Source organism: Chrysochloris asiatica, unplaced genomic scaffold, assembly GCF_000296735.1.
Source record: "Chrysochloris asiatica unplaced genomic scaffold, ChrAsi1.0 scaffold00004, whole genome shotgun sequence".
Lineage (NCBI taxonomy): Eukaryota > Metazoa > Chordata > Mammalia > Afrosoricida > Chrysochloridae > Chrysochloris > Chrysochloris asiatica.
The window spans coordinates 43,713,542-43,735,776 of record NW_006408522.1 but is presented as its reverse complement, the minus strand read 5'-3'; the positions used below and the strand labels follow the sequence as shown (position 1 = coordinate 43,735,776).

The following is a 22,235-nucleotide window of genomic DNA, read 5'->3' as shown; positions in this document are numbered from 1 at the left end:
ATACAGAAGTCTCATTGACAATCTGTCACAAACTATCCCCCCTACAGTGACCGCTGACAAAACATGCGGCCAGTTTTGTTGCTGGATTCCTTCAGAATTCTTTGATAAATACATCATCTGGTCTCTCTGGTTATAAACAGTTATTTCAGGAGCAATAATTTTTGAAATGGATCCATTAAGAGCCTATCGCTTTCCTTCTGCAATGCCAAGAAGGTAGAAGGAGACAAAACCTACTGGCTACTGTTTCTCACAGAAGGACAGCAAGCAAGAGCTTTCAGAGACAGCTGAGAGAAAAATATAACAATGCTCATTAAACATCCGTTCATGTGCCATTTCTGGCATATGTGCTATCTATATTACTATTGATTCCATTTGATTGAGTAACTTTTGAGTATATCTGCTTCTGAGAAAACTGTGACACAGACCTCCCTTCCCTAAAATCTGGCTAGTAAAGAAACAGTATTTCTATAATTATTTACTCTTGAGTAAATTTGAGCTCACTGATTCTTTCTCTAACTTCCTTTACTGCAAAGAAACTGCTATTATTTCTTTCTGAGTTGTTTTATTTACCACCACCACCACCCCCCCAATTCCTTTTAAGGTTGCCTGATTAGACTCCTGGTGTGGATAAGCACTGCAATGTTCGTTTGAATTACAAGGTCGGTGGTCCAAATCCACCAGCTGCTCCATGGAAACCCTATAAGAAGGGGCACTTTGAGTCAGAACCAACTCCATGGCACCCAACAACAACAGTAACTGGACTCCTGGTGTGGGGCTACAGGATAAGCACTGGATCGCTAATCACAAGGCTGGTGGTTCAAACCTACCAGATGCTCCTTGAAATACCTATATAGGGTGGCTATGAGTCAGAACTGATTCAACAGCACTTAACAATAATTTTGATTTTTATATCTTTATTTACCATAAATTATAAGCATCCCTATTTTCATTTTGGTTTCATTGTCTTTGGCAAAACACCAATATCCCTTACTTGGTTAGCGTGTACACATTATGTGTACTGTCTTCCCCCTTTTTAGTAAACACTAATGGTTTTCTCCTTTTTATATTGATCCAGTAAATTAATAAACATTAATTTACTAAAACTAGGACTTCAAACACTGTTATCAGATTTGTAAGCTAAAATTTTAATAACACTTTGACTTGCATGACATTTTACGTTTATTATTAAAGTATCATGGTATTTAATTATTCTTATACGAACCTTGGTATTTTCAGTAATAACAATTAGAAAAGCAATTGATATTTTTAAATCAAATTTTAAGGATAAAATTTAATGACCATTTACGAGAATTTAATATTTAGTAAAAGTGCTTTGTTGAGGCGCTACGTGAAAGAAGGTAAAAGGTAACTTCACTCTAGAAATGTAAACCGTACCTTCCCATTCATCTTTGATGTGATCTCGGACGTTCAGGTTGATGGTAACATCAGCACGAACTCGGGTTGGCCAGTTCTCACCTATGTTGGGTTTGGCAACCTCAACTACAGTGAAAGCCACAATGGGTTGGGCCATTCGTGCCCAACCACCAAACACTATACCACCATACTCAGATTGCCTGAAAATCAAAGAAACAGATGATTATGAAACAAAAAGGAATTTCCCCCCAACTTTGGACAAGTCAAACTAGTGTTTATGTCTTAGCACTGTTGTTTTTGTTGTTAAGAGCTAGTGAGTCGGTTCCAACCCATAGCGACCCTTATAGGGTTTCCAAGGAGCAGCTGGTGAGCTTGAACTGCCAACCTTGCAGTTCAAATGGTTTTGCAGTCTAGTGCATTAACCCACAGCGCCACCTTTACTTCCAAAGGCTTCTTCTGTTTTTTTAAATTCTGAGCCCCAGTACATAGGGATTGTATCATAGACAGCCATGGTACAGAAAAGAAAAAGAAAAAACAAAAACAAAAACAGGAATAGAACCCCAGAAAAAATGTAACATTTTGTACGTAAGTGCATTCTGGAGGTGGATCCCTTTATCAAAGAAAGAAATTATGCAGTACTGCTAATTTGATTCTAAGTTATCCTTTTCCTGTCATAAAAAGTCTCAACTGTTTATATAATCTAATTCAAATACATTTTGAAACACATCAGAATTTTTAAAACTTAAAATAATCAGATGTTATGCTTTAGGATACAATATTTAAATCACTGAAAAGATTCAGTCATGGGTTGGGAGAAAGGAATCAAATTAGTTCTAACTAGATCCACTATCATCCAAAAAACCATTCTTTCCTCTTCTGTTAATCTAACTAGTGATGTCATTTTCACATCAAATAGTTTATTAGGAAAATCCACAACCCAAAACTGCAGCATCACTATAGAACTGGAAAGTATTGACAAAAATAACATGCTTATAAAGATTTAAAAAAGGAAAAAAATCTACATCCTACATAACAGCTTTATGTGTCACAATAGAAAACTGTAGAATTTAATAATGTCAAAGAGAAACGAATTAAAAATAAGGCAGCCTGGTACTTTTAGACTTCATCATTTTTAACAGTTTTCAATGATGGCCAATTAGGAATAAAACATTTATTACAAATGTGAATGAACTAATTTAAAAAGTGACATTTTTTTTTCTACTACTGAAAATGGTGTAACTAAAAAAAAAAAAAAATTAATAACAGACTATAAGAACTCCAGTACTTTTTGTTTTATTTGGCACTTAAGGAAAATATAAGTGAGCTATATTTGAATTGCTAATTAATAAATCCCTAGTTTGTAAAAGATCCCCGGCATGGTGCTCTAGGATAAGCACTGTATTGTCAACCGCATAGTCGACAGTTCAAACCCACCAGAAGCTCTGGGAAATGCTATTAATATTAGGTGGCTATGGGTTGGCTCCAACTCCACAGCCCACAACAACAATTTGCAAAGGCCAAAATTAAGCCTAGAATTAGAGCATACAAATCCAAGGTAAGCTAAGTAGCCCTGTAAGGAAGTTTTCTGATTAAACACACCCTCGGAGTCCTAACAATGGGCAGTAATTTGAGCAGAACGGTGGGCAGGGATGATCAGCCAGTGGTGTACAAAATTCAAACTGTTAGCCTGCCTCCTGACTCACCTGATTATTAAGTCAAAAATACTTTCCCTTATGTTGTTTCATAGTCTCACCCAGAATAACTTTTCACATAAGTAATTAACAAATAGAACTTTGCATGAAATAAAATTTAGAAGAGAAAAAAACAGATCATAATCAGAGTATTTTTGTAACTCTCTGCAATTAGTAGTGAGAAAAGCCTGGAAGATACCTGAATCAGTTCACATTTGTAAAAGTTAGTTTTTCACAAAGACTGCAATATAATTGCTTATGTATGCTTGGTATAATTATAACATAATGAAAAAATCATTTCATAGAATACATTTTACTCATTTATGATCACTGCTGATATATAATAACTTATTTAGACTGAATTTGGGGATGAAGACTATTTACCAAAATCTGCCACATCTAAAACGTAAAATTAACTTTCACAAATCTCCTTAATGCCCAGGTGCCTACAACAACTAACTAAAATGAAAGATCTGTATTAACTAAATGAATTTTAGACATCAGCTAGCAAGAAGTGGGTTGAATATAAGCAGAAGAGTTTCTGAAATATTAGTTCTACTTAACTGGCCCCAAAGCAAATCCTGATGATTTACTTTATTCAGGTAATCTACGGATGGTGGACCAAGGAAGATTTTAAAATGTACCTTCCATGGTGTGGTGCCATAGGCTAAGCACTGGACCATAAGGTCAGTTTGAACAGCAAGGTCGGCAGTTCAAACTCACCAGCTGGTCCTAGGAAACCCTATACAGGGTCATTATGTGTCAGACTCAACTCGACAGCGCTTAGCAACAACAATGCAATTCTCAGCAATGCTCCCACTCTCAACTTGGGACAACTGTTTTAGAAAGGGTAAGTGAGACAATCACAAGAACAGTTTATAACTGAAACCGTCCTGCCCTGTGCTGGTCAGCTGTCCAACCTGCACCCTTCCTTTTCTCTTTACGCTTTTACTAATGTCCAACCTACTCCTCTCAACATTTCTCCCTTCCCTTCCGGGAAGAAGCAACCTTTCTTCCCTTGTCCCTACTCTCCCAGCCTCACTCCCAAAGCATCCAGATTCTTATTTTATATCTTAACATTTTAATTCACATTAAATAATTCCTCCAGTGGTAAACATCCCATATTTTGAAGAGTATCTTCATGCAAGATACATTACTTCTAAAATACTCATGAGGTTTCTAACAAAAGATGTCAATCATTGCTAGCATCTCTTCATTACAAGTGGAACCAATGTACCAACCAGGGCTTCATTCTGCTGACACTATCTTCAATGTCCTGCCTGATTTCATAGGTTGATTCTAAACGGAAGAGATTGAAGTTCCTGAGGAGGTAGTCATGAAGAGTCAAAAACTGCAAATTCAACTTGGGAAGAGCAAGGCAACCTGAAAATGAAAATCACATCCATATTTGAATGATTCTTTTAATCACACAACTGTACTATTTATAAAAAAAGGAACTAAACATTTTATATGAACCTAATATATTGTCAGGAGGGACCAGTTGGTGGAGAAAGTTATCATGTTTGGTAAGGTGGAGGGTCCAAGAAAAAGATGGATTGGTCAAATGGCAGCATCAATGGACTCAAGCGTGGCAACAATGGTGAGGCTGGCCCAGGATCGGGCTGTGTTTCGTTCGGCTGAGGATAAGGTCACTATGGGTCGGTACTGACTCGATGGCACCTAACAACAAGAACAGCTTAATGCTAGGGTCCTGGTGTGGCATTGTGAGTTAATGTGCCAGACTGCAAAGTCGTCTGAACTGCAAGGTCGGCAGTTCAAGCTCACCAGCTGCTCCTCGGGAACCCTATACAGGGTTGCTATGGGTCGGAACCAACTCGATGGCACTTAACAACAACTTAATGATGCTTGACTTACAGCCTATGAGGGGGCTTCAAAAGCTGGTGGAAAAATTCCATTTTTCAGTTCCATTTTTCCGTGAACTTCTGAAGTTCCCTCTTACTTGATATGCACTAATATTGATTTTCACACAAAAATCAGAATCAGCTTAAAAAATGCTGTCTATTAAGAATTTGGGTTAAGAAAGAGTTCCGTTAATAAATGTAATCTGCCTATCAGAGATTCATATGCAAACTGTTGTTGTTAAGTGTTCAAAGAAATCAGTAGCTTAAAAATGGATAGCTCATTTTAACAAGGGGCTAGACAAAGTTGAAAATGAAGTTTGCAGTGGATGAAGCGTGCAGTGGCAAACAATCCACATCAATTCTCAATGAAATAATCTTGTTCGTGCTCTAAATGAAAAGGACCAGCAGTTAGCAGAAGAAACAATAGTCAATACTACAGACCTATCAAATGGTTTAGCTTACACAATTTAAACTGAAAAATTAAAGTTGTGCAAACTTTCTGCTTGATGAGTACCTAAACTGCTGCTTCCAGATCAGCTGCAGACAAGAGCAGAACTTTCAATGAAAATTTTACACAAGTGGATTAAGATCCTGGAGCATTTCTTTGAAACTCCGCAGTAGGAGATGAAACATAATTTTACCAGTACGATCCTGAAGACAAAGCACAATTGAAGCAATGGCTACCAAGATGTGGAATTGGACCAGTCAAGAGAAAAGATCATGGCAACAGTCTGTGGGGACACTCACAGCATTCTGCTTACTGACTTTCTGGAAGGTGAAGAATGGTAACATCTGCTTATTATAAAAGCATTTTGAGAAAGTTAGCCATGTTTTAGCAGAAAATCCCTAGGAAAGCTTCAACAAAGAATCATTCTCAAAGAGATGATACTCCTCCTGCTCATTCCGCTCACCAAACAAGGGCGATTTTGTGAGTATTTCAAGGGAAATCATTAGGCATCCACCTTGCAGCTCTGATTTGGCTCTTTCTGACTTCCTTTTGTTTTATAATCTTAAAAAATCCTTACAGGGTATCCAGTTTTCTTCAGTTAACAAGAGTTACTTGCAATGACTCGCTTGATACAGCTCTTCTAGTCATAGTCTTTTTATCTTCCACCAAATGATTGGGTAGTTATGAATGGATTTATGGGAAGGAGTCCATTTTGCCATGGAGCTGGGTAGAAAATGAGCCATCTCAGAGGCAGGAAAGGGGAATTTCCTTACCATCAAGAATGAAATGGCAGGAGCAGAGTGTGTCCTTTCAACCCTGAGGTCCCAGCACACTGAACCTCCTCAGTTCAGAAGACAGAACTGTGACACCAGAGACGTGGTAGACAAGAGGCAGCAACACCAAGGCATCAGACACAGGGGTGGCCTTTCTGTGCCACAGAGAAAAAGGAGGCTCCCTTGTGGAGTGGCGTGCCTCCAGGCACTTCATCAGGGAAGCTGAGCCAAGCACCTTTGGGGGAGATTTTAGAAGCGTGGAGTGTCCCTTTGAGCATTAACCAGCAGCACTGAAAAAAAGCTTTGAAACATTGCCCAAGCAGAGCGGGCTGAAAGGGCCATGTGACCGAGAAGCTGAGGACCAGACAGAGACGTGTCTGTGGACATGGCTGACACAAGGCTGTCCTGCCTGAAGAACTGTATCCTGAGCATTTCTGATCCTGAATTGTAACCTGTTAACTTCCTAATAAATAATAAAGCCCACAATCATCAGTGTCACCTGAGGGCTCTATGTGGCTACTGTACTGAATTATTAAACCTAGCAGAGACGTACAGAGTGCTATGGGGGAGACAAATGGTGTCAGAAGAGGTAAAGAAGGTGCTGTCAACTTCATTGGAATTGTCCATGGGCTGACTGAGTCTGATTCCCCATCTCCATCGTGAAGTCAGTTGAGAGGTTAGATGCTGCGCCCACACCATTCTTACAATAATATGAAAATGACCGCACTGACGTGGTTAAATTTCCAGGACCCTCAGTTCTCCAGGGATGCACTACATGGCTGCTATCATCACCTACAAAAGTGTCTTGAATTTGATGAAGCTTATGTTGAGAAATAAAAGCTTATCTTTTTCTATTTTTAGGAGCTCTGGTGACATGGTAAGATGTCACACTGAACTGCTAAGTACACAGCCGACAGTTCAAACACACCAGTTGCTCCTCAGGACAAAGCTGAAGCATTCTGTTCCTGTAAAAATTCACAGCCTGGGAAATCCTACACGGGGTCACTATGAGTTGGAATCAGCTCAATGCTAATGAGTTTGGTTTGGTACTTTTAAAATTTGATCTTTTAATTCCATTTTTCCATGAACTTTCCAAAGTTCCCTCATATAGCCTAACCAAACTAAACCTCACCATTGCCATCGAGTTGAGTCCAACTCACAGTAGCCCTCTGTAGGGTATCTGAGAAGTAAACATCTATGGGAGGCGACAGACTCATCTTCTTCTCTCAGCATGGCTGCTGGGTTTGAACCACCTACCTTCCAATGCCTAACCCACAGTGCCAACAGGCCTCCTTCGTATAGACTGGGGCATGTATAAACATAATCAGGCATGTTTAAATTAAATAAAAATCCTTAGTGTTAAGCACTCAAATAGTGACTAGTTTCTAAATTTTGAAGGTGAACTTGAGACTACCAGAAAATTATTCTACTACATGAAGGGGCTTCAAAAAGTTTGTGAAAAATTCCATTATCGTTTCATTCCAGTTTTCTATGAACTTTCTGAAACCCCCTCATGTAGAGCTGATGACATTTTTAGTGACATATCTTGAATTCTAAACTAAGCTTCATGTGATGCATAAAGAATCACATTTTTCTTTACCATACCTTCTCCAGAATAGTACTCAGTTGGGACAATATTCTCATCCCATATAATTTTCTCAGTTGGGTATAAGGGCATCTGGTTTAGCTGCTGAATCTGAGAAATTCGGCGCTCATGACGAGATACCTAAATGAAACAAAACAACAGGTTCATGTTGAAAGTTAGAAGTATCCTTTCCAATCAAAACTTTTGGGGAAATTTGCCATGAAATACAGGATAAGAAGTTTTAAGCCTTTCATTGTTACTATACCATTTAACAATACCAACATTTCCCCCCTTTTTCTCCATAAATCAAAGATGAAAGAGTAAACAGTGTGGTGGCCTTTGGAATCAGATAGATATGAGTTCAAATCCCAGGCCCTCTACTTATAAACTCTGTGAAACCTGGGTAAGTGACTTCAGTCTTCCCAAGCTTAGTTTCCTTTTTGGTAAAATAGATGAAACATCACTCACCTCTCAGGTTTCTTGTGAAAATGAAACAGAATCCTGTAAAATAGTGTCAACATACCTGGAACTCACCAAGAGCTTAAAGCCCTAAGTCCTGGGTTATAGTTTTCACCCTTTACTTACACGTCTGAGATCTAGGAAGGCCCATTATTCCCCAGGCCCCAGTTTACCACTTGGTAAAATCGGAGAGGTGATGTGATGAATACTGTGGACTCTTCCACTATTAATTCTATCTCAAACACAAATACACTGGTCACCTAATCAACAGACCCTATAATTATGATATATTTGGGAAAATGTGTCACATTCTCTCCAACAAAGATAGTAATTATTTTAGGAAAGAGTATATTGTGATATGTCAACAACATGTACATTTGGGGAGCATAGTAGCTCTGTAGGATAAGCTCTGGGAAGTGAACCACAAGGTCAGCAGCTTGAGCCCACGTTGGGAGAAAAACGAGTCTTTCTACTCCCACAAATATTGACAGTCTTGGATACCCTATATGGGTTTCAATTTCAATTCTATAGCACTTACATACTGAAATGACTCGACAGCACTTAACAACAACAAAATGTACATTTTAAATCACAATTTGGTTATTTGTTGCTTGTTGCTAAGTGCCATCGAGTCAGGATCCGACTCATAGCAACGCTGTACAGGGTTTCCAAGGAGCAGCTGGTGAGTTGGAACTAACGGCCTTAATGGCCCAAACCGACATTGCAGTTTACCGCATTAACTGGCGGCGCCACACCAGAAGTCCAATTACTTTGGATATTAGAAGAATCCAAATCCCTGAGGAAATCCTTGGAAAGGGATGTTATGAAGGAATATGTAGCACCAGAGATTTTTAAAGTCACTTCCTTTTGGTATAACTAAGGACGAGATTTTCAGGAGAAAGATGAGGCTTTCTACTCCCGTAAAGATTTACACCCTCGGAAACCCTGTACAGGGTCGCTATGGGTCGGAACCACGGCACATAACAACAACAACAACAACAAGGATGAGATTTTAGTTACAGTATCTTAAAAGACACAGGGTCAGCTTTGTACTCAACCTTAGCTTCTATTAGAAAGAGTCCTAGAAAAGAAATGCTTTTTTTTTTCTCGAATAAGGATTTATTTATTAATCCAAAACTTATGAGAGAAAATTTTACACAGTCAGAAAAATAACACAGGAATTTTGAGAAGCACTTATACTCAGAAACCATGAAAAATGATTTGCAAGAAGTGGTGACCTAAGACATGCAATTCATGTACAGAACTATACTGATAGAAAAGTATTCTCTTCTTAAAATACTTTTCAGACTCTTCCCAGAGATTTCTCTCCAAATGGTGGTTAAACACCTGTTACTAGGCTTAAAACACCTGCTACACAATTTCCTGTCACTGCCCCCACAAAATAGCATACCATCTTCATTCTGACAGTAAACTATTATATTTTACACCTTGTACTAAGGGTATTAGTTTGGAAAATAAATCACAAAATAGTGGGCCTGATACGGTCACATATGTGCAAGGAAAAGATCCACATACACTGACAAAGCACGTGTTTTTTATAGGCACACAAAAAATTCTCAAGTGTACCAAAACCTCATCAACCTAGTGGCAGTCAAGAAATAAAAAATTAAAACAAGTTATTTTTTTTCCACTCACATACTAGGGAAAATAATAATATAAAATGATGTTAAGAGCTTAGAGAGACATAACTATAATGTTGGCATTTATACATACTTTTTGGAGGATAATTTGGCAGCACGTTATAGATTATAAATAAGTATACATTTCAATAGAGTAATTCCACTTGTAGGGATGTGTCCTAAATACACACTAAAAGGCATGTACAAGGATTACAACATTATTTGCAATAGTGAAAATTACAAGCAACCTAATTACTCATCCACCATCACTGCTATGCCATCCTGAATGCACCCAATCTTGGAAGCTAAGCAGGGTTGGCCTGGTTAGTACTTAGATGGGGCTGTGGTTACTCATTCATTCATGTGCCACTGTGGGTTAATGAGCAAGGTTTGCAGTTCAAGTTCACCAGCTGCTCCTCAGAGAAACCCTATTATACAGGGTGGCTGTAGGTCAGAATCAACTCAATGGCACTTAACAACCACAATATACTAGGATTAAAATTAAGGCATATAGCATAGTGGTTACGAATCGGGCTGCTAACCTCAAGGTCGGCAGTTTGAAACTACCAGCTGTTCCATGGGAGAAAGATGAGACTTTTTCTACTCCTGTAAAGATTTACAGCCTCGGAAACCCTGTACAGGGTTACTATGAGTCGGAACTGGCTCCACGGTACTGAACAATAACATACTACTTAGGAAACCTGGTATGGTCCTGTCAGATAAGCACTAGACAGCAACTACAGTTCAAACCTGAAGGTCAGTGGTTCAAATTCACCAGCCGCTCCTTGGAAACCCTATACAGGGTTATTATAATGAGTCAGAACCAACTAGACAGCTCTGGTAGTGTAGTGGTTACAAGTTGGGCTGCTAATCTCAAGGTCAGCAGTTCTAAACTACCAGCAGTTCCTCAGGAGAAAGATGACACTTTCTGCTCTCATAAAGATTTACAGCCTCAGAAATCCTGTACAGGGTCACTGTGGGTTGGAATCGACTCAACAGCACTTAACAACAACAACAACAGCATACCACTTAGGAGTCCTGGTGTGGTGTTGTCAGATAAGCACTAGACAGTAACCAGTTCAGACCTGCTCAGTGGTTCAGATCCACCAGGCGCTCCCTGGAAACCCTACACAGGGTAGTTATGAGTCAGAACTAACTAAAGAGCACTTCACACAACAACATGAGAATTTATATGTGTTGTGAGAATGAGTGTATATGACGGGGACTTCCTTAAAGTAGGAACGGTGTCAGCTATCTGTGTCTGCAATGCCCCAAAACCAATGCCTGACACAGAAACTGCTAAAAAATATTTGCTAATAGAATGAATTCATGCTATTCAACATTCTGAGACACGGAAGACTTGATAAAAGACGCTGAAGGATGAGAACAGAAATCTGACAAAACCAAATGATAACATATTTCCAAAATAGGTGGGAGTGCTTTAATCGTTGGTCCAGAAGAAAGCGGTACCAGACCTACTATCTCAAGTATGACTCAAAAAGGACAGTAAAAATCACATGTAGATTTCAAACAATGATATTTACCAGCAATTCTAGAAGAAATTCTTTATCAAAAGCTGTGTCTTCATTTTCAGGAAGGGTTGGCAGCAAACAGAGGTACGATGCCACCTGGTGGAGTGTATTTGAACTGCAGAATAAAGAATATTAAAGTCAGAATATTTTTTTAACAACTTGCTGTTTTTACTTTCGAAACATGTAATTCTACAGTAAAATGTAATTTTACATGTAAATTCTACAGTGTAAAAAGTGTTACCTAGAAAATATAACTATGTAACGTGGACAGCAAATATGAAAAAAAATGAACAATGAAACTTAAAATCTTAATACAGAGCTCCCTAAGTGTCTTCTGTAAACCTCTGGTGGTTCTTGAGATTCAACAAGAACAAATTTTTTCTTTTTCTTTTTGGTATTAATACCAAGACATTGTTTACTCTCTTCCACTGTCTTTACATATACACTGACAGCGCTAAATGTTGTTGTGGCTAAGTGCCATCGAGTCAGTTCCAACCCATAATAACCCTGTATAGGGTTTCCAAGGAGTGGCTGGTGAGGTTGAACTGCCGACCCTGCAGGTCACAGGACTTTGCAGTCTGGAGCATTACTCCACAGTGCCGCACCAGGATCTCGACAGTACAAAATCGATGGTGGCTAGACCTGCTGTCATTTAGGCATGGATCATATAGCGGTTCCCACTTGCTATTATATTCTTCACTTGCTACACAGTTAAAAAATATGTAAGAATTTCCTTAATGAAGTTGTTGTTGTTATGTGCCGTGGAGTCGGTTCCGACTCATAGAGACCCTGTACAGGGTTTCGGAGGCTGTAAATCTTTACAGGAGCAGAACGCCTCATCTTTATCCCGTGGAACAGCTGGTAGTTTCGAACTGCTGACCCTGTGGTTCACTGCCCAATTCGTAACCACTACGCCACCAGAGACAAAGCATTAATATGATTAAATTTGGAAACCTGAGAACCTGTTTTTGTCTGAGCAAATGAGAAATACACACAAGGTCTTTTGCTGCATAATGAACTATGATAGTTGCTTCAAGGAAAGGCATTTGCCTTTTTCTGAGTTTGAGCTAAACCAGCCACTTTTTTAATGGTATACAATTTTTGCTTTAAAGAAAAGACAAACTATGGTTATTCACACTTGGGTAAATATTTTCTCAGAAATGAATGAAATAAGCCTGTCACAGGGGGTGGAAACTGAGAGCTTTTGTTGCTGAGGTTAATTTGAACTTTCAACTGCAAAGTGAGAATTTTGGAAAACTTGCATCTTGACAATATTGAAAGCTTGAGAATTTGACAATATTTATATAAAGCTTCATCAGCCCCCAAAGTTGCTCTTTTACAAATCAACCCTCCCTCCCATCCAAGCCATGGCAGCCACTGATCAAATAAATGAATCATACATTATGGACCCTTTGACACTGTCTTCTTTCACTTAGCATAATAATGCTTGTGAAATTCACTCATGCTGGGTGTGTATCTGCAGTTAGTTCCTTTTTCTTGTTGAGTAGCTGATATAGTTAGTGCTGTAGGGTATTTAACTGCCAACCACAAAGTCTGCAGTGCAAACCCACATGCTCCTCAGAAATCCTTTACAAGGAAGCCATGAGTCAGAACCGAATGGATGGTTCTGAACAACAGTCCCACTTTGTGAAATCAATCAGCAGTGTTATTTCCAGATTGTGACAATTATGAGTAAAGCTATTATATATATTCTGGTAGATTTTGGCAGGAGCATCACCTTTTAGTTCTCTTTGATAAATCTGAAAGTGGGAATGCTGGGTTATATAAAGCACATATCTAATTTAATAAGCAATCACCAAAAGTTTTCGAAGTGGTTGTACCATTTTGAATTTTCACCAGCAACCAACAATGTATGTGTTTCAGCTGCTCAATAGCCTTGTGTTTTTTTTTTAAAACAAACAAAACCAATTTTAATATGCACATAATCGTTACCTATGTGGCTTTAACTTGCATGTCGGTCCTAGTGTAGCACTGTACTAGACTAAGCACTGGACTGCTAACCGCAAGACCAGCAATTCACAACCACCAGCCACTCCTCGGAAACCCTAGATGGGGTCTCTGTTAGTCAGAACCCACTTGACAGCTCTTAACAATAACTAAAGATGTTAAACATCTTTTCATAGATTTATTGGTGTCTGTTCACAACCATCTTTGTTTTCTAATTATTAAATTAAGACACTTCTGGACACCAATCCATTATCAGATATGTCTTTTATAAAAATCCATTTCCAGTTTGTGATTTGTCTTTTCACTGTAACAATGTTTGCAAAGAGCAGACGTTTTTATTTTTGTAAAGTTCAATTAATCAATTATTTTCTTTTATGGATTATAGTTTGACATCTAAAGAAATCTTAGCATAGCCCAACATCAAAAAGATATCCTATAGCTCCTTCTAGAAGTTTAAGGAAATTTTGGTCTATGGTGCAGTTTGAATTAAAATTTTATTATCTGAAGCATAGATCAAAGTTCATGATTTGAATATGGATGATCAATTGTTCTAGCACCGCTGTTAAAAAGATTAACCCTTTTCAAAGAGTGGCGCTGGCACCTTAGCTGAGAATCAATTAACAATATATGTTGCTGTAATTGCTAGGTGCTACGGAGTCGGCTCTGGCTCACACCGTACGCACAACTAAACAAAACACTGCATGGTCCTGCACCATCCTCACAATTGTTACTATGCCTGAGTCCTCACTGCTGCTACGGTACCAATCCATCTCATTGGGTGTCTTCTTTTTCAATGATCTTCCACTTTATCAACTATGCTGTCCTTCGCTGGGACTGATACCTCCTGAGAACATGACCAAAGTATGAGAGACCAAGTCTCGCCATCCTGGCTTCCTAGAAACATTCTGGCTGTACTTTTAACCAACACAGATTTATTTGTACTTCTGGCAGACAACAGTACTTTCAATATTCTTCTCCTCAACACCATAACTCAAATGCATTAACTCTTCTACGGTCTTCTTTATGCACTGCCCAACTTTACCATGCATATAAGGCTATTGAAAATACTATGGCTTGAGTCAGGCACACCTTAGTCTTCAAACTGATATCTTTGCACTGGAACACATTAAAGAGGTCTTGTGCGTAGATTTGCCTAATGCAATACATCATTTGATTTCCTGACTGCTGCTTGACTGTTGATTGTGGATCCAAAGTAAATGAAGTCTTTGACAACTTCAATCTTTTCTCCATTTATCATGATCCTATTTACTGGTCCAGTTGTGAGGATTTCTGCTTTCTTTACATTGGAGAGCAATACATGCTAAACGCTGTGGTCTTTGATCTTCATTAATATGCATTTTAAGTTCTCTTAGCTTTCAGCAAACAAGGTTGTGTCATGTGCATATCCCAGGTTGTTAATGAGTCTTCCTCCAATCCTGATGTCACATTTTTCTTTATATAACCCAGCTTCTCAGAATATTTGCTCAGCATAGAGACTGAGTAAGTATGGTGAAAGAATACAACCTCAGGACACACCTTTTCTGATTTTAAACCATTCAGTATTCCCTTGTTGTGTTCTATGCCAAGTTACAGGATTTTTTTTTTTTAACTTTTTTGTGATTCTGTCATTTTCTGATGAATACTGGCATTTCAATTCCCACTCTTGCATTTGCAATCCTTCTTATCCTCCACTTTTCTCCTCTAGCACTTCTCTGTTTCTCTAAACATATTTTTATAATCTACATAAGCACTGGACTGAGAACCACAAAGTTGGTAGTTCAAATGCACCAACTCCTCCTTGGAAACCTTATACAGGGTCACTATGAGTCAAAACCAACTTGACAGCTCTTAATAGCAACAGCATTTATTGACTGGCGCTCAGGTGTGGTGATATAGGATAAGCACTAGATTGAATGATAAATAAATGGTTAAGGATTCAAACCCACCAACCACTCCTCAGGAACCTTATACAGGATAGCTATGAGTCAGAACCAACTCAGCAGCACTTAACAAGAAGAAAATGTAATATCTAGGAAAACTACGCCATAACAATACAAATTATACAAACAAATAAAGATGGATAATAACACTCAAGTAACCTGAGGACAATAAATTGCTAGAGAGAAGTTCTAATTCTAGATGTCAATAAAGCCTGGTAGAACTAGTTGGGACTGCTAACCTCAAGGGCTACAGTTGAAGACTACCAGTTATTCCAGGAAGAAAGATGAGGCGTTCTTCTCCTGTAAAAGATTTACAGCCTTGGAAACCCTGGACAGGGTCGCTATGAGTCAGAACTGATTCCACATCACATAAGCAACCAAAGTAACATATGTAATTATTGTTGTTGTTAAGTACCGTGGAGTCAGTCCCGACTCACAGTGACCCTGCACAGGGTTTACGAGGTTGTAAATCTCTACGGAAGCAGAAAGCCTCATCTTTCTCCTGTGGAACCACTGGTAGTTTTGAACTGCTGACCTTGAGGTTCTCAGCCCAACTCGTAGCCACTACACTACCAGAGCTCCTTATTAATTATTAAAGTGATTTAAAAATTTTTCATTTTTTAAAATTTGGGTAATAGGATATACCAAAAGAGGACAAATAGTTGTCCTGTTGTGTTGTCTTACCTAAGAGGTCCAAAACACTTGACTAAGGATTCCCGAGTATCTACTTCCGCCACATTGGAGAGGGCAAAATCATAGAGTTCAGGAAAATGTGCAAAAGCAGCTCTCTAGGAAAAAATAATAAAAAATCTTAATAATGAATATCTACATATTTAGATACACCAAATTGACCCAGTAACTAGTATTTCTGAATATTAAATATTAATATATTGATGCTTAGGATTGAGAGGGACTGTGAAACAAAGCCAATTTTTTTATGTGTGAATTCATCAAATTAGCAAGATTTTTAAAAAACCAAGAGAAAATGCTATTAAGTTAGTACCTATTTCTATCTGGTCTATAGAAAACCCAAGTTATAGTATGACCCTATCTTTTGCAATGTAAGCCAAGGCTTGAATGCATTTAAATTACCTGCAGAGAAGTGATCCTGTCATAGTGAATGGTGGTCATTTCATTCTCTGTCAGAGCATTTCCAGTCTGGTCATTAATTTCAAAGCCAGTGTAGAATTTCAGCATGTCCAAAAGCTGAAAGGATCCATTCAAATTATTAACGATAAGTGAATAAATAAGAACAAGAAACCACGAACAAAATAGATAATAAATAAGCCCATACACCTTTTAAAAAAGGAGCCTCAGTAGTGTAGTGGATGATGAGCTGGACTGCTAACTGCAAGGTTAGTCATTTGAATCTACCAGTTGCTCCTCGGGAGAAACAGGAGGCTTTCTGCTCCCATAAAGTTTTACAGCTTCTGAAACCCTATACAGGGTACTATGAGTCGAACAGATTCTGTGGCACACAACCACCACCATTACCTTCTAAAAAGTGCTGAAAAACTTTTGTCAACATCACAGTAAGCATTCTAAAACTAAGCCAAAATATGTTTTACATAAGTGAAATAAAGCATGTGCCTTAAAGATAAATTGTGAATAGTCTATTTCATATGCATGTTCTTCTATAGAGAAGAATGTAAACTGAAATCTCAGTGCTCAGAAATTAGGGATCAAGTCAAAGGAAGCCAGGCATTTTAATGGGAAAAATCTATTTATAGCACTATGCCACTAAAGGGAAATCTTGAGGTCTTTTACATAGGTCACTTATGAAAATAATTTTCGGAATGAAGGGTTTGGAATTCATCATGGGAGCTCTTCCTTGCTTTGTGCTGCTTCTATTAGGGAAAACTGGCAAGCTATGCCAAGCTGATACTCATTCTCTCATTTGTTTCCATGGCCGTCAAACCGTCTGGTTGGCTTAGTTCCTGCTGCTAACCATAGTGAAGCTCTGCTGTCCACACCACATATTTAAAAGAAAGATGTGGCACTCCGCTTCCATAAAGGTTACAGCCTTGGAAACTCTATAGCTCGTAGCTCTCATCCTAATCTGTGGCAGATGAAATGTTAGGATTCTAATACAGTTTGACATAAGACGGCTTCAAAAGGTTCGTTGAAAAATAGAATGAAAAGCTAACAGAAATATTTTCATGAACTTTTTTTGGAGCCTCCTCATATTTGTGGCAAATCACTGGATATAAATTCTAAAAAGAGCAGGAGAAGAAAAATGCTCATAGATATAAAAGAATTCTTAAAATAGGTACACACAGAGAGAGACAAGCATTAGAAGAATGCATAGAAGCATGGATGAAATTTAAAACCACCAAACAACAAACTAAGTACATCTGCCTACCCATCCAAGGTAAGAGGCATGTATGTACAAGCGGTCATCTGTCTGTACACATGATACTAGTTCATCCAAAACACCCAAACCCACTGCCACTGAGTCAGAAGCCAACTCACAGGATTCAATAGGAAAGAGCAGAACTACTCTAGCATTCGCAAGGCTGCAACCTTTACGGAAGCAGAGTGCCACATTTCTCCCATAGAGCAGCAGATAGGTTTAAACTGCCAACCTTTTGGTTAGGAACCAAACACTTAACCACTGTGCCACCAGGGTTCCACATTAGACTATGTTGTTGTTAAGTATCACCCAGGTGGCTCCAATTCATACTGACCCTGTATAGGGTTCCCAAGGAGCACCTTGGGTTTGCACCACCAACCTTGCAGTTAGCAGTCCAATGCTTATTTCACAGTGCCACACCGGGACCCATAGCACAATCGAAATTAATATAAGACAAAAATCTATTATACAAAGTGTCATGGGATACAACTTTATTTCTGTAGTTCATGTTGTTGTTATTGTTAAATGCCATTAAGTCAGTTCTGACTGACAGCGACCCTGTATAGGGTTTCCAAGGAGTGGCTGGTGATAGGTTTGAACTACTGACCTTGTGGTTCAAATCAACCTTGCAGTCCAGCATTTCATCCCACAGCACCACACCAAGACTCCAAGCCACAGAGGATTAAAATACATGAACATGTGGGACTATATTCTCAAATCATACTTAAGGCCAATAATAAACCTACATATAATTAACAAAATGTCAAATAATTACTAGAGTCTATCTTTACAAGAATGGAGTCCTGGTGTGGTGCTGAGTTACTGCGTTGGACTATGAAGTCGGTATGAACTGCAAGGTCGTTAGTTCAAGCTCACCAGTCACTCCTTGGACACCCTATACAGGGTCGCTATGGGTCGGAACCAACTCAACGGCACTTAACAATAATAGTCTTTACAAGATCACATACATTTTGTATATATTAAGACAAGTTTAAAGTGACTAATTATGAATTAACATCATTCAATATTTAGTAAGTCTTAAATTTGTGTCATGACCCAATGGCAGGGCAAAGAAAAGGTCAATTTAGGAAACGAAAACAGTAACTATGTTCAGATATATCAAAGTTCACCTGGGAAAAAAGATGACCATCTTCTTCCCTACGAACAAGATTGGCAAGGTAGCAGTGAACCAAAAGGTGGGTGTCATCCAATATGGTATTAAACCAGCGCCTTGTGGGAAGTAGGGCCTGAAAGAAAACACCACAGCAGTTAAATGTGTTTTCAGCAGCTAGATGGAAACTTTACTGATAATTGAACTCATTAGTGTTAATCACAGAAAAGCACTCTTTAACATTCAAAAAGGCACATTATGCACAAAGCAAAGAGTCTGGTGTATGCTGTAAATAAGTACAGCAATACTTCTAGCTTTAAAAACAGTAATGATGATGAAAGAAGGATAGTCAATAAGACAGTGCTGAGAAATTGAGATTGTGACAATCACAGTTTGAAAAACACAAGTCTATCAAATGCCCTTATTTTATACATGAGGTTATTGTAATCCTCAATGGTTACTAGCAGAGCTAGAGTTTGAATACAGATCACAAGATTGACTGACAACAGTACAAAAATACTAATCCTTATTTCAGGAAACCACCCTACCTCTCCAGAAAAAGAAGAGAAGGGATTTTCTTTGAATTTTTTGCATTACAAGGGGAAAGATAGATAATGAACTAAATTTGAACTAGACCAACTCTACATCTGAACTTTTCATTAAAATCACATAGTCACTAATATGAAATTCTCTTTTTAAAGGCTCATAATTACAAAATAGATTGACAACAGTAATTACATTTTTATTCATCAAGAATATTAAGAACAGGGGAGAACAAACAAGATGGCAGCGAGGAGCTCTATCAGCAACAATACAGAATACTGGACTAATAAGCAGGCTCAGGGGATGGTGCTAGAACTTTAAACCACATATAAAGGAATAAGGTTGGAAGGCTTATAGCTAGGGGAATTTGTAGCAGAAGCAAGAAATCAATTGCTTTCTAATCCAAGACACTCAGCTGCTCCCAGAGCTGCCATCTTGGGAGAGACCAAGTGGGGGAAGGATCAGAGTAGCCACAGATGGATGCCCAACAGAATCGCGAAGATAAAGGTGTGTACACTCCTTTTTTTTTTGTATCTGTTTATTGGTCTCTCGCTGTCTGAGCACCTCCATTCTGGTTACTAGAGGGGGTACCTGAGCAAGCGGAAACCCCACCCCCACTCCCAGAGGGTTCTACTTCTCATACACACAGATCTCTTCAAAATTTAAAGTGACAGTTTCCACTTAAAACCAAACAGCAGTGCAAAATGGCCACAGCCAGCCCTGAACTGTTTATCACTAGGAAAAAGGCCTGAACGGGGATTGCGGAGTGGGACAGGCAGACAAAAAAGGAAATAGGCTGAAAATTAAATGCTGAGTTATGTCACAATGACCAACAGTGGCATCTTGAAATTTCTCAAGAAGAAAAGTGAAAAGGGAAGCCTATCTCCTGATCACATCTACCTGGAAGCAACCAGAAGCATAAAAATACCAAAATACACACCCATCTAAAGTATTAAGGCCATAGATAACTCCTAAATATGCCAAAGCACATGTCCAGAAACAAGATGAAGTGACTGAGGCAAATGAGCTGAAAGTAGACCTACACTCCATACTGGTAGATGGGCAGGCTTTGGAAATGCCTGAGAAGGAATTCAGAAAAATGATTATAAAATGTATCAAAAGACTGTTGAGAAAAATAAGGAAGAAGTCAGGAAAGCATTACAGAAACAATCAAATAAGATAAGATACCAAATAAGATAGATACAGCACTGGAAACAACTCAAAACCTACAGAAAAAGGTCCAAACAATTAGTAATAGAATATCAGAAATGGACAATACACTGAAAGGGCAAAAGAGTAGAACCGAAGAGATAGAAGCCAGAACTAGTGAGCTAGAAGATAAATCTCTCAAAACTACTGAGATAGAAGAGCAAGCATAAAAAAGGAAAAACAAATCTGAAAAAGGCCTAAGATTCATGTTGAATAACATGAAGAGGACTAACTTAAGAATTATTGGCATTCCAGAACAGGAAAAATCACAAGTTCAAAGACGAGATAGTTGAAGAGCTTCTGGAAGAAAATTTCCCTAATATCCTGAAAAGCAAAAAGATAAGCATTCAAGAAGCTCAATGAACCCCAGGATGGATAGACCCTAAAAGAAAATCACCAAGACATATCATAATCAAGCTCTCCAAAATCAAAGATAAAGACAGGATCTTGAAAGCAGCTAGGGAAAAGAGAAATATAACATACAAAGGAAAGCAAATCAGATTAAGCTCGGATTTCTCAACAGAAACCATGCAGGCAAGAAGGCAATGGGGAGACCTATATAAAACCCTGAAAGAAAACATTGCCAACCAAGAATCCTCTACCCAGCAAAGCTGTCAATCAAATATGATGGTGTAATCAAAACACTCCAGGATAAACAGAAGCTAAGGTATTTTTGCCAAAGCCAACCCTGATATGAAAAACATCCTAAAGGGAGTTCTGTGGACTGAGAACCAACAAGAACAGACAACAACCAGAAAACGATGTACGTGGCAGCATCACCCTTAACTCAATTGACAAATGGAAGAGTCAAGAACAGAATAAAATGATAAGGACAGAGGATCTGGGAGGTCAGTCTATGATCAAAACAATTACAATGTGAAAGAAGGTAAACACAGAGTAACAGAGATCCAGGTGGTAAGAAAGTCAGATTACAGGATAAAATAGACTGTCTTAAAAGGAGGGAAAAATTAATGGCATATAAGGTCCATAACAGTGGGGTTGGGGTGGGGGGTTTAGTTCGGGTGTTGGGGAGGGCAATACAAAAAAGGGGAGGAGGTGGAAGAACAAGATAGATAGGGGAACACGGAGACAGTTCTGCTGGTCTAAGAGGAACAGAGATAAAATTGATGTATGTTCAACCGTGGAACAACAGGGCTCTGTGATACAGGAATCTAGGCATAGTTTGAAGAGGGAAAATAATACTAAAATGCTTGACTGTCTTATGAATATTGGTTTCCCTTGCCTACTATTTAAAATAGACACTTGAGTGGGATAGAAAGGAATGTTGGGAAACATGATTACAGAAAACTTGTAAGCCTGTCTTCAGCCAATAACTGATTGGAATACCTAAAAGGGGTTCTAGAACTTGTCCAGTGCAATAGGCTTCTTGCAAAGCCTTTGTAGAGTATAGATAGGACCTTAGGTGGAATCCTGAGTCCCATCCAGAACCTTATGAGGTGGGACATTCCCACTAGAAAGGACAAGCAGACCAGCCTGGTACAGCTAGAGCGACAGAAGATACATCTCCAAAGAAAGATCATCAGGAAAAACCCACAACAAAAATGTCAGCATGACTGGCTACTACAAGAATAAGCAAGCTGTTTGCTGGGAAACCATCAAGGCAAGCAATCAAGTTCCGTTAGGACAAACTCCCCTCTAAGACTGAAACTTAAAGGGAACACATGAACAGGCATGTAAGCTTGCTGGCGACCACAATGGTCTACTGGTGAGTGGAAGAAGGGTAAAG

General features: G+C 38.7%; 1 protein-coding gene across 1 annotated transcript in view; it reads right to left on the bottom strand.

Moving 5' to 3' along the window:
• Window positions 1–22,235, bottom strand: part of AQR (aquarius intron-binding spliceosomal factor) — a 133,892-nt gene that overhangs the window by 75,728 nt on the left and 35,929 nt on the right. The window contains exons 11-17 of the mRNA XM_006831906.1: window positions 18,756–18,872; window positions 16,365–16,478; window positions 15,957–16,060; window positions 11,377–11,479; window positions 7,754–7,874; window positions 4,307–4,448; window positions 1,396–1,574 (exon numbers count right to left, since the gene is read on the bottom strand). Coding sequence (XP_006831969.1) covers window positions 1,396–1,574; window positions 4,307–4,448; window positions 7,754–7,874; window positions 11,377–11,479; window positions 15,957–16,060; window positions 16,365–16,478; window positions 18,756–18,872 — 880 coding nt within the window. The remainder of the gene's footprint in view (window positions 1–1,395; window positions 1,575–4,306; window positions 4,449–7,753; window positions 7,875–11,376; window positions 11,480–15,956; window positions 16,061–16,364; window positions 16,479–18,755; window positions 18,873–22,235) is intronic.